Consider the following 15,540-nt stretch of genomic DNA (forward strand, 5'->3'; position numbering starts at 1 on the left):
CTTTTGTGTTGTACAATTCTATGAGTTTTGATAAATAAATAATATCATGTATAATATCATACAGAATAGTTTCACTGCCTTAAAAATCTGTGCTCTACCTATTCATACATCCACACCCTCTCAACCCCTGGCACCACTGATTGTTTTTACTGTCTCCATAGTTTTACCTTTTCCAGAACATCATATAGCTGGAATTATACAGTATGTAGCTTTTTCAGATTGACTTCTTTCACTTAATAGTATGTATTTATGATTCCTCCATGTCTTTCTGTGGCCTGATAGCTTATTTTTTTAGCACTGGATTAATACTCCATTGTATGGATTTACCAAGTTTATCCACTCACCTACTGAAAGACATCTCAAAGTTTCCAAGTTTTAGCAATTATGAATAAAGCTCCTATAAAGATTCATGTGCAGGTATTTGTGTAGACATAAGATTTCAACTCATTTGGGTAGATATCCAGGACTGTGATTTCTGGATCATATGATAAAACTATGTTTACCTTTGTAAGAAACTGTTAGTCTGTCTTCCAACATGGCTGTACCATTTTGTATTCCCACCAGCAATAAATGAGAGTTCTTGTTGTTCCACATCCTCACCAGAATGTGGTGGTGTGGTATTTTAGATTTTAGCCATTCTAATAGGTATGTAGCAGTATCTCATTGTGGTTTCACTGTGCAGTTTTCTAATATGTTGAGTGTCTCTTCATATGTTTATTTGCCATCCATATTTCTTTGATGATGTTTCCAAATCTTTTGCCCACTTTTTATTAGATTGTATGTTTTTTTTTCCACAGATGTCAATGACTACGCATTGTGCTTTATTTTTATTTATTTATTTATTTTTGCCTGCGTTGGGTCTTTGTTGCTACACATGGGCTTTCTCTAGTTGCGGTGAGCAAGGGCTACTATTGGTTGCAGTGCACAGGCTTCTCATTGCAGTGGCTTCTCTTTTTGCAGAGCACAGGCTCTATGTGCATGGGCTTTAGTACTTGTGGCATGCAGGCTCAGTAGTTGTGGCTCACAGGCTCTAGAGCTCAGGCTAGGTAGTTGTGGCACAATGGGCTTTGTTGCTCTGCGGCATGTGGGATCTCCCTGGACCAGGGATCGAGCCCGTGTCCCCTGCATTGGCAGGCGGATTCTTAACCACTGCACCACCAGGGAAGTCCAGGTTATATGTTTTCTTATTATTGAGTTTTGGGAGTTCTTTATATATGTTGGATACAAGTTATTTATCAGATATGTGTTTTGCAAGTATATTTTCCAAGTCTGGCTTGTCTTTTCATTCTCTTAACAATATCTTTCACAACACACACATTTTTAATTTTAATGATCTAACTTATCAATTTTTCTTTCATGGATTGTGCTTTTGGTGTTATATCTAAAAACTCACTTCCAAACCTAAGGTCACCTAAATATTTTCCTCTGTTTTCTTCTAAGAGTTTTATAGTTTTACATTTTACATTTAGGTTTATGATCCATTTTGAGTTAATTTTTGTGAAAGGCATAGTATCAATGTCTGGATTCTCTCTATCCTTTTTTTTTTTTTTTTTTTTGCATGTGGATGTCCAATTCTAGCACCATTGTTGAAAACACTGTCCCTTCTCCACTGGATTGCCTTTGTTCCTTTGTCAAAGATCACTTGACTATATTTGTATGAGTCTATTTATGGGCTCTCTATTTTGTTCCATTAATGTCTATTTTTTTTTGCCAATATCACACTGTCTTGACTACTGTAGCTTTACCGTAAGTCTTGTCAGGTAGTGTCATTCCTTTGACTTTGTTCTCCAATATTGTGTTCACTATTCTGGGTCTTTTCCCTCGCCATATAAACTTAAGACTCAGTTTGTTGATATCCACAAAGTAACTTACTGGTATTTTGATTCAGATTGCATCAAATCTATAGATCACATTAGGAATAACTAACATATTCACAATATTGGGTCTTTTTATGCATGCACATGAGCTGTCTCTTAATTTACTTAGATGTTCTTTGCTTTCTTTCATCAGAATCTTGTTGTTTTCCTCATATAGATCTTGGAAATATTTTGTTAAAAATATACCTAAGTATTTTATTTTGGGGTGCTAATATAAATGGTGTTATATTTTCAAATTCTAATTATTCATTGCTGGTATATAGGAAAGTAATTGACTTTTGTATATTTACATTGTATCCTACAGCTTTGCTGTAACTACTTATTAGTTCCAGGAACTTTTGGTCAATTGTTTGGGATTTTCTATGTAGATAATTGTTTCATCTGTAAACAAAGACAATTTTTTTTTCTTTCTTCCCAATCTGTATACATTTTTTCCCTTTTATTCTCCTATCGCATTAGCTAAGACTTTCAGTACAATGTTAAAAAAAGTGGTGAGGGAGCAACATTTTTTTTTTTTAATCTTTGGGAATCAGTCCTTTACCTTACATAGATATTTAAAATGTTTCTCTTTATACTTCTTCTTTTTCATTGTTCTTAATTATGAGAGAGATCATCAATAGAGATGACTACATGAAATATATGTTGACAGTTTAACAAATGATTATAAAATAAACACCTCTGTACCCATTACCAGATCAAGATGTAGAACATTATCAGTGACCCAGAATCTCCCCCATGTGTCCCTCCCAAGTCATAGAAGTGTTTTCCTTAATTTAACTTGTTTCATATCTTGTGATGCTTATACCCTTTAGTCTAAAAGTTACAGGATATATTGCAACATACAAGTTTGAACCAAACCTTTTTTTTTTTTTTTTTTTTTTTTTGCGGTGCACGGGCCTCTCACTGTTGTGGCCTCTCCCGTTGCGGAGCACAGGCTCCGGACGTGCAGGCTCAGCAGCCATGGCTCACGGGCCCAGCTGCTCCGCGGCATGTGGGATCCTCCCGGACCGGGGCACGAACCCGCGACCCCTGCATCGGCAGGCAGACTCTCAACCACTGTGCCACCAGGGAAGCCCTGAACCAACCCTTTTTTAACTTAATTATATATTTTATCTGGTCTTGCTAAAATATTATTTGTTTGTTTGATTTTTCAGCTGAATGAAGAAACTCAAGAATATATATTGAATCTTTTCCATCGTTATGTTGATGACGGTTTAAATTTTATCAATAAGAAATGCAACCAAGCAATCCCACAAGTGGACATCAGCAAAGTTACTACGCTCTGTTGCTTATTGGAGTCTTTGATACTTGGGAAAGATGGAGTTAATTTGACAATGGTAGGAAAAGTTTTCTTACTGCTATAAAACTAGGAAAATGTGATTATTGTATAGATGCTCTGCAAATAAACAACTCCAAACTTTCTGTCATATGATTATTTAATTTTCAAGTTAATTTTCTAGGGGACTAATGACTATGAATAGATTCATACACTCTCAGATTTGGAAGGAATTTAGCCTATAGATTACTCCGCTACTCAATATTTAAACTTCCTTACAGTATAACATAATCGCAGTGTGTGTCTACTTAAATACCTTCATGCAGTCATAAACATAGTTATAACAGTTGAAAGACAACCTTGAGCTTTTGTTCTACATGCTCCTTGCCATTCATTTTCTCATCAGAGTATTTAAATATATACTATATAAAACATCACTCTGTGCACCATTGAATGAAATATAAGAAACATACAATGTGCCCTTTTAAAAATGCATAATTCTAAACAAAACAGTCTTTAGACTTTGCAATTTAAGATTCTTTTTATGTTAGCATATAAAATATTAAAATTCTTTCCCTTTGTTCTTTCAGGAGCAAACAAAACTGAACACTTTACTGTGTCAGACTTTTGTATTCTGTTACTTATGGTCTTTAGGTGGGAATCTAACTGAAAACTACTGGGATTCTTTTGATACATTTATTAGAACACAATTTGAAGATAATCCTGATGCCAGGGTAAGAGCCAAATAAAGTTAATTTTAACATAATAACTCTGAATCATTAAAATTAAATTTCAAGACTAAAACTTTAAAAGCCTTGGTCCTACTATAAATTCTTCATGTAAAAGCGTTTCTAAAATTATTCACTTTCTTAAACTATAGGTAACGTTTATTGTATTAAAAATTTTAGGAGTTCTCTCCCGGCCATATGAAGAAAGTAAGGTATAAAAGTGTATAAAAACTCCCTACTATTAGCAAAAACATTGAATTTTAGTTAGTAAACTTATTTTTTCACAGTGTTATGGTTTAGCAATTCTGAAGCTACTTTCTGTATGTTCTAAAATTGAGCAAATGAATCAATATATTGAAGATAATGGCAACGAGGTTTCTCACTGTTAAGAGAAGGGACTTACAAATATGGAAGAGAAAGATTAGAATACACCTTGTGTTATTGGATTGGAATTATAGGTTTTGGTACTCATGGAATATATATATATATATATATATATATATATATATATATATATATATATATATATATATATATATATATATATATATATATATATGGGTCTATACATCCATCCATACATAAATTTCTTACTTCTGTCTGCTGAGAGGAACTAGAAGGAATGACACCTCAATAGCAATGAGCATACTTAGTTACTGATTTCTAAACACTATTCTCCATGAAAGAGAACCAAAGCACCTTAGTGAAACAGCTGATTCCAGTACTGAAGCAGGGAAAGTTCGAAGAGCCCAGAATATGTTTTGTCAGATAGTGAAGAAGTGCTTGAAGAACAATGGCACATGTCAAAAGAGCACAGGAGAAGATTTTTCACTATGTATTCAGTTTTTTTAATAGTAATATCCTGTTATCTATTACTCTGTACAGCTGCTGTTGGATTTTTGTTTCTTGCCTTAGTAAATGGCCAGACAGCCATGTAATAGTAGCCAGAACTCAATGAGTGTTATAGATTCTTCTTTCTTTACTGACCTAAGTGAATGGATTTTTTCTTCTAATTATTTTTTTCAAATATTTCCTCTTCTCTTCTTCCTTGTTGCCTCTGAATAACTCAGGTTCTTTTCATTTCTTTTCTGGGTTGTTAAAATAGCCTATTTATTATTCCCTTGCTTTTGGTCCAGTCCTGTCTAATTCACCTATACACCATTGTTTTTTAGAATTACAGGTTACAGTCTATTAATTGGTCATGAAATCAGTTGAAAGACTATTAACCCAATTTTTAAAAATGAAATATCCACTATCACAACTTTTAGTCAACACTATATTGGTGATCCTAGCCAGTGCAATAAGGCAAAGAAAAAATAAATAAACTTTAGAAAGGAAATGAAACTGTCATTATTTGCAGAAAACATAACTGAATATGTAGAAAATCCTAAAGTTTTTTTTAAAATAGAATATAATATAAAATAGAGTGATAGTTGGGTGAATATTATACATATTTGAACACATATATATATATGTATGTACCATGTCACCATGTCAAATTGAGTCACTGTCAAGTGTGCTTGAAACACCACTGCTCTGTACAGCTGCCAGAATGAACTTTCTGAAATGTGATCTGATCATGTCACCCACCTACTTAGAATCCTTCACTGAACTCTTGCTGCAAGCTCTTTAATAAATGACATTGTTATAATTTAGCCCCATCTGTGTTTCCAGACTTATCTCTTATAGTCCCCAACATGCATGCCACTTTCCATGGCTTCCAGACCTGTTTTCTGAGCCTGAACCCTGACTCCTTCTTCCCCATCCCCATCTCATCCCTTCTTTGCCTTGCTTGAAGGACAAAGACTGACTCTTGCTTGTCCTTCAAATCTAAGTTGTAGCATCACCACCCCTTAGAAGCCCTCCTAAATCTCTAGCCACCACTATAACTCTCCTGAAAGTAGAAATGAGCCATCTCTCCTTTGTGAGTGTACTAAACTCCACTATAACCCTTATTTCTCCATGAGTGTTAACTAATGTGCTTGTGTCCCCCAGGTAGATTACAAGGTCATTGAAGGCAGAGGTTGGGTCTCATTCAGCATTTTCCCCAACACCAAACACAGTATTTGACATGGAGTAAGCCCCTGAATGTTGGATTGAATTGAAAATGATTTACAATTCTAATATGGGGTTTTGATATAGTTAATATATCAGATTTTTACTCTACTGCATTGCATGATTAAGCTTAAAGAATTAGACTCTGATCTTAAACAACTACTTTTCCACAAAGGAACAAAAATCCAAATCCATCCATGTTCTATGGCTGCCTTTGTTTCTGTGCAAATATTTCTGTTGCCATGTGTCAATCCTATTGAAAGTGGTGTTTAATTTTATACTCTAGCTTCCCAGTTCTGGTGATCTGTGGAGTATCCACATGGACTTCGACACCAAACGGCTGGATCCCTGGGAACAAATCATACCCACCTTCAAGTACAGCCGAGATATTCCGTTTTTTGAGATGCTTGTCCCTACAGCTGACACAGTGCGCTTTGGGTATCTAATGGAAAAACTACTGGCGGTCAGGCATTCAGTGCTCTTTACCGGAATGACGGGAGTTGGCAAGGTAGGAAGCCTACATCAAGCAAGAAGTCCTGTCCAAAACAAGGGCACGATGAACTTAGAATTGTAAGCTCCGTAAATAATACCTTATTTCTCAGGGGAATTTCTTTTGAATTTTGATCATTTTTTCAGGAAGAATGTGACTGTGCTGAATCTATATTGACTCCACAGTTTGCCACTTTCTGAACAAATCCTGGGTGTCAATAATATATATAAACCAGAGAACCCTGTGGACCAATCTTCTGTGTTTGGGGGGGGTGGGAATTTGTCAAGGCAGTTTGTGTCCCCAATGGACTATTGATGAAGGTCAGTCTGTCCCCTCCTGCCCATTTACTTCTACCCGACACAGCGATGGTGTTTAGATAAAGTGGAGTATAGAGGAAAATGCTGATTGTTTGGTCTTCTTGGTTTTGGGGGGAATCCATATAAACAGACACTCACTGTTTCCCCTCTAAATTATTTCTGAGTTTCTAAATCTTACTATCAAATTGACTTGGATAGTAACCAAGATGGCTTTTGGTATGATCCTAAAATAAAAACTTTTGCTGAGATAGAGCTGATTAGGATATTTCTTTGGCTCTGATAAATATCATTAAATGGAATCTCCAGGAAGAGAAAGGCAGATATTTCAATCTGGCTCTAACCTCTGTCCTTTTCTGTCCTGTTTCTTACTCATTGTTCTGGAATATTACTGATATAGACAATTGAAAGATTTTATATTGAATGCGAAATCAATTAACATTTTTTTTATTTTAAAGTCTGTTATTACAAAAGGACTGCTAAATAGAATTCAGGAATCAGCTGGCTATGTTCCTGTTTATCTAAATTTTTCTGCTCAGACTTCATCTGCAAGAACACAAGAGATCATTGAATCAAAACTGGAAAGGAAAAGAAAAAATATTCTAGGTAAGAATTATCCTTGTCATTTGTCTCACACAAATTAATTATTAAATGCTAATAAGTCACATAAACCGTGCATGTAATAAAATTACAATTGGATATTATCTTTGCTTAATTTATTTGTAAAGGTAATTCTGTTAATGGTATTCTTTCCTGGGTATAGATCTAGATATCTTACTGTTAGCAAGCAGGTAGTTTATTTCTATCACCACCTTCAACTCAAAGCATCTTCAATCTCTGCCTCTCCAAGGCTCTCCCTGTCTCCACTCATGCCATGCTTTCAAACCTGCATTGATTTCCCTTTATTTGAAACAAACAAACAGGGGCTTCCCTGGTGGCACAGTGGTTAGAAGTCCACCTGCCAATGCAGGGGACACGGGTTTGAGAGACTGGGAGGATCCCACATGCCGCGGAGCAACTAGGTCCATGCGCCATGACTGCTGAGCGTGCACTCTGGGACCCGCGAACCACAACTACTGAGCCCCCGTGCCACAGCTACTGAAGCCTGTGTGCCTGGAGCCCATGCTCTGCAGCAGGAGAGGCCACCACAATGAGAAGCCCGTGCACCGCAACGAAGAGTAGCCCCTGCTCGCAGCAGCTAGCGAAAGCCCGCGCACAGCATCAAAGACCCAATGCAGCCAAAAATTAAAAAAAAAAAAAACTCTTTATGTCTGGCGCACTGACTTATCTGAACTCAGTAGGGAATAAGCATGAAACTGTTTTGGTGTTTCCTTCAGTCAGCGCTTTCCGCCAAGCTTTGTGGGATCTCTCTCACCCCGCCTTATTAACCACTTAGATAAATACCATAACCTTCTGGTCACTTGCAATTTTGAGTCTGGTCCAATGTAAAGGTTCAATCCAAACCCAAAATTTATTTTTGTCTTTTTTTTGTTTTTGAAGTATAGTTGATTTACAATGTTGTGTTAATTTCTGCTGTACCGCAAAGTGATTCCGTTATATACATATATACAGTTTTTATATTCTTTTCCATTATGGTTTATCCCAGGAGATTTGATATAGTTCCCTGTGCTCTACAGTACGACCTTGTTGTTAATCAGTCCAAACGCAATTTAAAGCTCTTCCTCTCCTCTGCTGTAAGCCAGGTTTGTGGCTGGAGGTGCTGGAGGTGAAGAGGGATATGGGGGCTCTTTTACTCTCCCCACCCTCCCTCTAGGAGGCTCTAGTGTATCTGGATGGGAGGAGAAGGGAAGGACAAGGTTCTCCCTAACTGAAGTTTAGGTGGGCCTCTGTGGATTGCCCCTGCTTCTCCGTTGGCCTGATGGTTGTCCACGCTCTCGACGTGGCAGGCTTCCAGGAGCAGGTTTTCTCAGGGCCTCCCAGAAGAATTGCGCACAGGCCAAGCATTGACCTTCCCACTGGAAGGTTCCCTGATGTTGGGAATCACGGTCTCAGCCCCACTTGGTCCCACCCTCCAGTGGCACATCCTGCAGCCTCCTGCTGCTGGGGTCCACTTGCCCAGCCCACAGCCCTCCTGGGTGGAGCACTAGGCAGAGCTCAGGCCCAGCTACCTCCCACATTGTCTATCATCTCACAGACCCTCTCATGCCAGCTGCTTTCCTAGCCCCTCTCTGTTACCCTTTTCCTGCTCAGGTAGGCGCAGGGCAAAGGAAGCCAGTCTTTCTGGTGGGGGCCCCAAATTTTTATGAATAGTACTCGTAGCACGCCTCCCCACCCCTGATCTGCTACTTGGCTTCCAGAGGCCAGAAGATGAAGTGGGGCACTGAGTTTGCCTCGTTTTCTTTGGAATTTTCACATGCTGGATGCCAGCGTGGTGGAGTCACTTCCTCTTCTTAAGTTATTCTCTCTTCTGTGTTATCACTCTTTTTTTTCTTCTGAATGTATATACTGACTTTCTCTAAGTTAAATATGCCATTGTACAGCTCCACTGCACTGGCTTTCCCTTTGATGTAATAAGGATGTTTTGAATATCCTGTCCTGTTTTCCCTGTAGGGGGTGGTGGGATGGCATTTATGTAAGGAAACTTTTGGGATTCTTCTGCTTCCTCCTGTGAAAAGGAAATGACTTTACTCACCCCAGGCCCAGGCCACACAGTTGGTGAGGGCAGTGGGAGTGGCTGGGATTGAGGAAGGTCAACTGAAGTGCTAATATCCACAGCTTCGTGTAGGAGCCTGGATGGGGCCAGAGGGAGATCTCTCGTCCTCAAGACAAGACTCTGCTTGGGACCCTTCTCACTCTAAAAAACTTAGCTCATTATGACCTGTACAGTGTTCACTGAGTCCAAAGCCTTACCTAAGTCTTGTCTTACGTTTACCAAGGGCAAATAATAATTCTTAAATTCATGTTGTTTCCTAGGAGCACCAGGAAACAAACGAATTGTGATTTTTGTTGACGATTTAAACATGCCCAGACTGGATCGCTATGGCTCTCAACCTCCCATTGAATTACTTCGGCAATATCAAGATTTTGGTGGATTTTATGACAGAAACAAACTCTTTTGGAAAGACATACAGGTTACTTTAGGTTTTAAATTACTTTGCATGTTTCAGTTTAAATGGCAGTGAAATATGGTGTATTCATTTGCTAGGGTTGCCATAACAAAGTACCATAGACTGGGTGACTCAAACTATAGAAATTTATTTTCTCCCAGTTCTAGAAGGCAGAAGTCCAAGATCAAGATGTCAGTAGGGTTGGTTTATTCTGAGGCCTCTCTCCTTGGCTTATAGAGGGCCATGTTCTCCCTATGTCTTCTTAAGATTTTCTCCCTGTATCCATGTCCAAACCGTCTCTTCTTGTAAGGACACCAGTCATATTGGATTAGGACCCACCATAGTGACCTCATGTTAACTAAATTACCTCTTTAAATACCCTACCTCCAAATACAGTCACATTGTGGGTTACGGGGAGTTAGGGCTTCAACACATGATTGGCCAAGAGGAGGCAGAAAAGGACACATAATTCAGCCCATGACATATGGCCTCTGCATTTCTTGTGTGTAACTCAATTCATTCAGTCTGTATTGGCTTCTTGCCATGCTTGATTCATGAGATTTATAGACAACTGAGACAGCCCCGGTCTCCTGGAGGGCTCAGCTTTGGAGGATGGATGAACATGTGTTTATAATGTAGGTTGATAAGTGGAAAGAGACTGGAGGGGAGCAGGGGTGGGCACTGGGTTGATGATGAGGGAATCCTTCCCAGAAGAGATGATGTCAGAACAGGATTTTGCAGGCAGGGCAGGGCAAAGCAAGGAAAGGGAGTTATTTACATCTCAAAGCAAGTAATGTGAGACACCATGGGGGTGTGGAATGTGAGCAGCAAAGCAGCAGGACATGCAAAGGTCAGCCCAGGGAACCATGGTGCCACGATGAGGAATGTGATTAGGAGCCTCTGAAGGAAACATTGTAGAAAGATCCCCTTGGCTGCAGGGAAGGTATGGACTAGAGAGGAGGCAAGGCCAGAAGCACCTACAATATCATGTATTGACCAGTTGAACATGTTATAACCAGAGGCTCGAAGGAACCTAGCCCTGTATTTCCCCTATGAGCAATGGTTCAGGGTGCATTAATTCAGTGTTCCTGGCAATTTTATAGAACACAGCTACCACAAAAAACAAGAACTGACTATACTTAGTATTTATTAAATATATTTTAACCTAAGGTACAAATTCTTACAATTTTTTAAGATTAGCTTTTTACATAGGAGTATTTATACAAGATAGATGAGTTAGCTGAGTAACCTTGAGTAACTTATTTAATCGTCCAGGGCCTTGATTTTTTCATCTACAAAGTGGAGATAACAACAGTGATCTCCTGAGGTGGTTGTGAGAATTAAGTCAGATAATGTGTTGGAAAATATAACACAATGCTGTCCTAGGGTAGGTCCTCCAAAACTGTTGGTTGAGTCCTACTGTTGGGATGGGCACGTTGCATGTCCTTCTTTGCTGGGTGACCCAAGTGGATTTCTCCCCATACAGGACGTAACGATTGTATCAGCGTGCGCACCTCCAGGTGGTGGCCGCAACCCCGTGACCGCCCGCTTCATCCGACACTTCAGCATGTTCTCTCTCCCGATGCCCTCAGAGCACAGTCTGAAACAGATTTTTCAGGTGAGACTGGATTCCAACTTGGGCAAGAGGGGAAAAATAACGTATTTGTTCCAAGATTCACATGGAACAGTCCGTTTCTAGGGAGCCCATCCATCGTTTCCTCAGCAGAAACCAGGTAAGCACAGGGGCATCTGGGCAGTAGCTGATAGGCATTTGCATCATGGCCTTCTGCATTTGTGGTCTCAGAGGTAGTTTTAGGAATGCAGAAAGATGGTCAGAACACTGCCCCTACCTCTAAAGAAGGCTATGTCCCAGGCCCTTGACTCTCAGCAGATCTCATCCCTACCCAGCCCCGGCCTCTATGCTCGTCTCCTCGCTGATCGCCATGTCTATGTCCACTTGCCCAGCAGACACCACCCCTGATGACCCAGCGGGCTCAGGCTCAACACATCGACCCAGAATTCATCATCCCTGCTGCCACCACCCCCCCAGCAGAAACAACCACGCTTATTTCTTCCATCTGCACAAACTTCCCCAGGGGACCACTTCCTCGTCCTTTAACTGGGGGAAATAACTGTGTCTGCCCTGTAAGGGATTAGCAGAAGTGTTCAGAAAGTGCAAGGCATTAACCTAAGTAGAATGATGCGAGACCATGAAGCAGCATGACCAGAGCGAGTATGTCATACCAACCAGCAAAGACGCTCAGAGGAGACAGCCAGTGAGCTGAGTCCTACAAGGTGGAATTGACAGGGGTGGACAGAAACACACAGGTGAATGTGGTCACAGAGGCAGGAAGTGGTAATGTGTGCATCCAGGTAGGATGAGACAGGTGACTGGTCTGAAGAAACTGGCTTTGGTTGCAATCACCCAGGAGCCAAAGAGGCAGTGATACAGGCATAAAGTGAGCCTCTGCATTTACCTGCATCAGCCTCTCCTTCCAATGGGGTCTTCTTAGAGGAGAGAAAGGACCAGAACCAGTACATACACAACAGTCAGCTGGAAAGTGGTTTTCATATTGAAACTACATCCATGGGAAATTATTTTTAATAAATTGGAAGTAGTTCCAATAAGCTGTTTAGGAGCTAATGCCAAAAGGATACATAAGAACTGCCACCTTTTGGAAAACTTTTAGAGAGTACTTTAGAATAGGAAAGGATGGGAGCTTATCTACCATAATTAAGTAGCAAGTACAGAACATGACAGGAAGTAGGTAACGGAGACCAACACAAGTATTAGACTTTTTTAAATCCTACCTTTTGTTGAGAACCTTTATGTGTATATTCTAAAGTTTGAAATGAGTGATTCCCTCCATGGTATCCTGACACACTTTGTGATGTGATCAGTGGTGAGGGGGTGTCCCAAGTAACTTATGCCTGATGATAAGGTAATAAATTCGCAAATTATTTTACATTTTAACAAATTCAAGCAAATTCAAAGTTATCCTAACAACAACAACAAAATGGCATTCTTAATGATTCCAAAATATTTTCTTGGGTGGGAGGAAGAAGGTAGAGTCTGGGCTCCTGGAAGTGAAACTGCTCCCAACCTTCGGCCTCCTCCCTCTACCTGTGGGAATGTCACATCTACGGAAATGTGTCACTTACAGGAACATCAGCCAGCAAACACGTTACAGATGAAAACAGGCAAGAACTGCTATTTCCCACTGTAACTTAGAGGCTGTCATTTAAAACTCACCCTAGCTGTGGGCAGTAATAGAAATGAAGTGCAGCAAAACTGAGAGATTCTGGGTTGGACTGCATTCAGGTGGGAAGTATATTTTTCTCGTTAGCAGAACAGACTGGAGATTTTGTCTGTAGAAAAAAAGGTCTTGGATCCCAAACTTTTTTTTTTTTTTTTTTTTTGTGGTACGCGGGCCTGTCACTGTTGTGGCCACTCACATGGCAGAGCACAGGCTCCGGACGCACAGGCTCAGTGGCCATGGCTCACGGGCCCAGCCGCTCCGCGGCATGTGGGATCTTCCCGGACCGGGGCATGAACCTGTGTCCCCTGCATCGGCATGCGGACTGTCAACCACTGTGCCACCAGGGAAGCCCCCAAACTTTCTTTTTAATCACAGCCCATCTAAGCAGAGTTCACAGCCCACCTTTCCTGTCCTTATCGTGTGGAGGAGAAAGAACTTGGGGATTACCAAGAATTGAAAAAAGCAAAATCAATAAGTTAAAGTAAATTTGTTATTTTGTATATATATGACAGTATTAATATATATGTAACTATACTATATATTAGATAGATATAGATGTAAACTGTGTTAGTATTTGTGTGATGGAGAATAAACAGACTGGGATTTTTATTTTTGTCATATATAATGTATACATAAATATATGGTAATTTTTTTATTTTATATGTATTAGGATGGTCCTACTCAACATGAGGTCCAAAAAGGAGAATGTTAAGTTCATGTTGGGGGCTCGGCAGGACAGTACCTCAAAAAGATAGTCCTCACAAACTGCTTTTAAAAATAATGTTTAGCAGAAGGCTCATTGAAAACAAATACTTTGATTTATTTCAAACTATGTCATATATGAGCCCCAAATCTAAAGTCACAAGGGCTGACTTGCAAGCATTTGATATGCATTTGGAGCCTTCTCCCACAAGTAATTCCAAGGCTAATGGTGATGGGAGTTTATCTATTTAAAAATCTAATATGAGTTTCCCTAGCAACTGGGGCTAGAAGGCTAATAAATACGTACTTTCAGCTTGTGGCAAGTGATAGAGCCATAAGCGAGACTGATGGGAGGACTTATCTTAGATTGGGTAGTCAGGGAAGGCCTCTCTGAAGGACATGTAATATCCAACATGAAGGATGAGAAAGTCCCTGCGAAGCAGAGAGCCCTGTGGGAATGGGTCCTGGGGGAGAAGAGAGCATGGATAGTAAGGCCAGGGAGGCTGACACAGCGTCTGGTGGGGAGAGAGGGTAAGGAGAAGAGGCTGGGCAGGGGCAGAGCATGCACTGGTGGGGGTACAGGGCCTTATTTCCCAGATTAAAGGTAACAGAAGGGACATGAGTGGGAATGGAGAGGCCAATGAGTAAGGAGGGAGTGAGGAAGCCCAGATGAAAAGGAGTGAGGTCTGGAATGGGGTGTCGTCAAGGGGAACAGAAGGAAGCAGGCAGATTCAAGAAATGTATTCAAGAGCGACTGTGGGGGACAAAGAAGGGCAGGTTTCAAAAGAGACTTCTAGGACTTCCCTGGTGACACTGTGGTTAAGAATCCGCCTGCCAATGCAGGGGACACTGGTTCGAGCCCTGGTCCAGGAAGATCCCACATGCTGCGGAGCAACTAAGCCCATGTGCCACAACTACTGAACCTGTGCTCTAGAGCCTGCAAGCCACAACTACTGAAGCCCACGTGCCACAACTACTGAAGCCCATGCACCTAGAGCCCGTGCTCCACAACAAGAGAAGCCACCGCAATGAGAAGCCCGCGCACCGCAACGAAGAGTAGACCCCACTCGCTGCAACCAGAGAAAAGCCCGCGCGCAACAACGAAGACCCAATGCAGCCAAAAATAAATAAATAAATTTTTAAAAAAGAAGAGAAAAGAGACTTCCAAGTTCCTGATCTGAGTGGAGGGTGGGGCCATACACTGAGCTAGGGAAGCTGAAGGGTGGGGAGTTCACAGGTATCAGTAAGTCGAACTTTCAATGTACATGAAGGTGAAAGTCTACAGATTTGTTGGTCATTCACCCATAAAAATCAGAGAGAGGACTTCAGCTCATTTCCAGACAAGTGTGAGCACTCCATGAAGACCCTCTGGACCCACAGCCAGCAGAGGTCTAATTACTTGAGAGTGGGTTCACGGTAAGTTCACTGGTCAGCTGTGAATGCTACTCAGGCAGCACCAATCACAGGAGACAGAAGTGAGTCCATTCTGGAGAACATATTCTGAGATGGAAAGAAGAGGGTGTTTTTGTGTTTTCGTTTTTTGTGTTTTGAGTTTCTTTAATTGAAATGTAGTTGATTTGCAATGTTGTGTTAGTTCCAGGTGTACAGCAAAGTAATTCGGTTATATGTATATATATAGTCTTTTTCATATTCTTTTCCATTACGGTTTATTACAGGATATTGAATATAGTTCCCTGTGCTAACCACTAGGACCTTGTTGTTTATCTATTTTATATATAGTAGTTTGTATCTGCTAATCCCAAACACCTA

At 40.4% G+C, this 15,540-nt stretch overlaps 1 protein-coding gene across 1 annotated transcript in view; it reads left to right on the top strand.

Moving 5' to 3' along the window:
* DNAH6 (dynein axonemal heavy chain 6) overlaps positions 1–15,540 on the top strand; it is a 293,512-nt gene that overhangs the window by 154,533 nt on the left and 123,439 nt on the right. Inside the window, exons 36-41 of the mRNA XM_032653510.1 lie at positions 3,032–3,214; positions 3,744–3,887; positions 6,223–6,444; positions 7,199–7,346; positions 9,675–9,832; positions 11,295–11,426. Coding sequence (XP_032509401.1) covers positions 3,032–3,214; positions 3,744–3,887; positions 6,223–6,444; positions 7,199–7,346; positions 9,675–9,832; positions 11,295–11,426 — 987 coding nt within the window. The remainder of the gene's footprint in view (positions 1–3,031; positions 3,215–3,743; positions 3,888–6,222; positions 6,445–7,198; positions 7,347–9,674; positions 9,833–11,294; positions 11,427–15,540) is intronic.

This window comes from Phocoena sinus, chromosome 13 (assembly GCF_008692025.1).
Source record: "Phocoena sinus isolate mPhoSin1 chromosome 13, mPhoSin1.pri, whole genome shotgun sequence".
NCBI lineage: Eukaryota > Metazoa > Chordata > Mammalia > Artiodactyla > Phocoenidae > Phocoena > Phocoena sinus.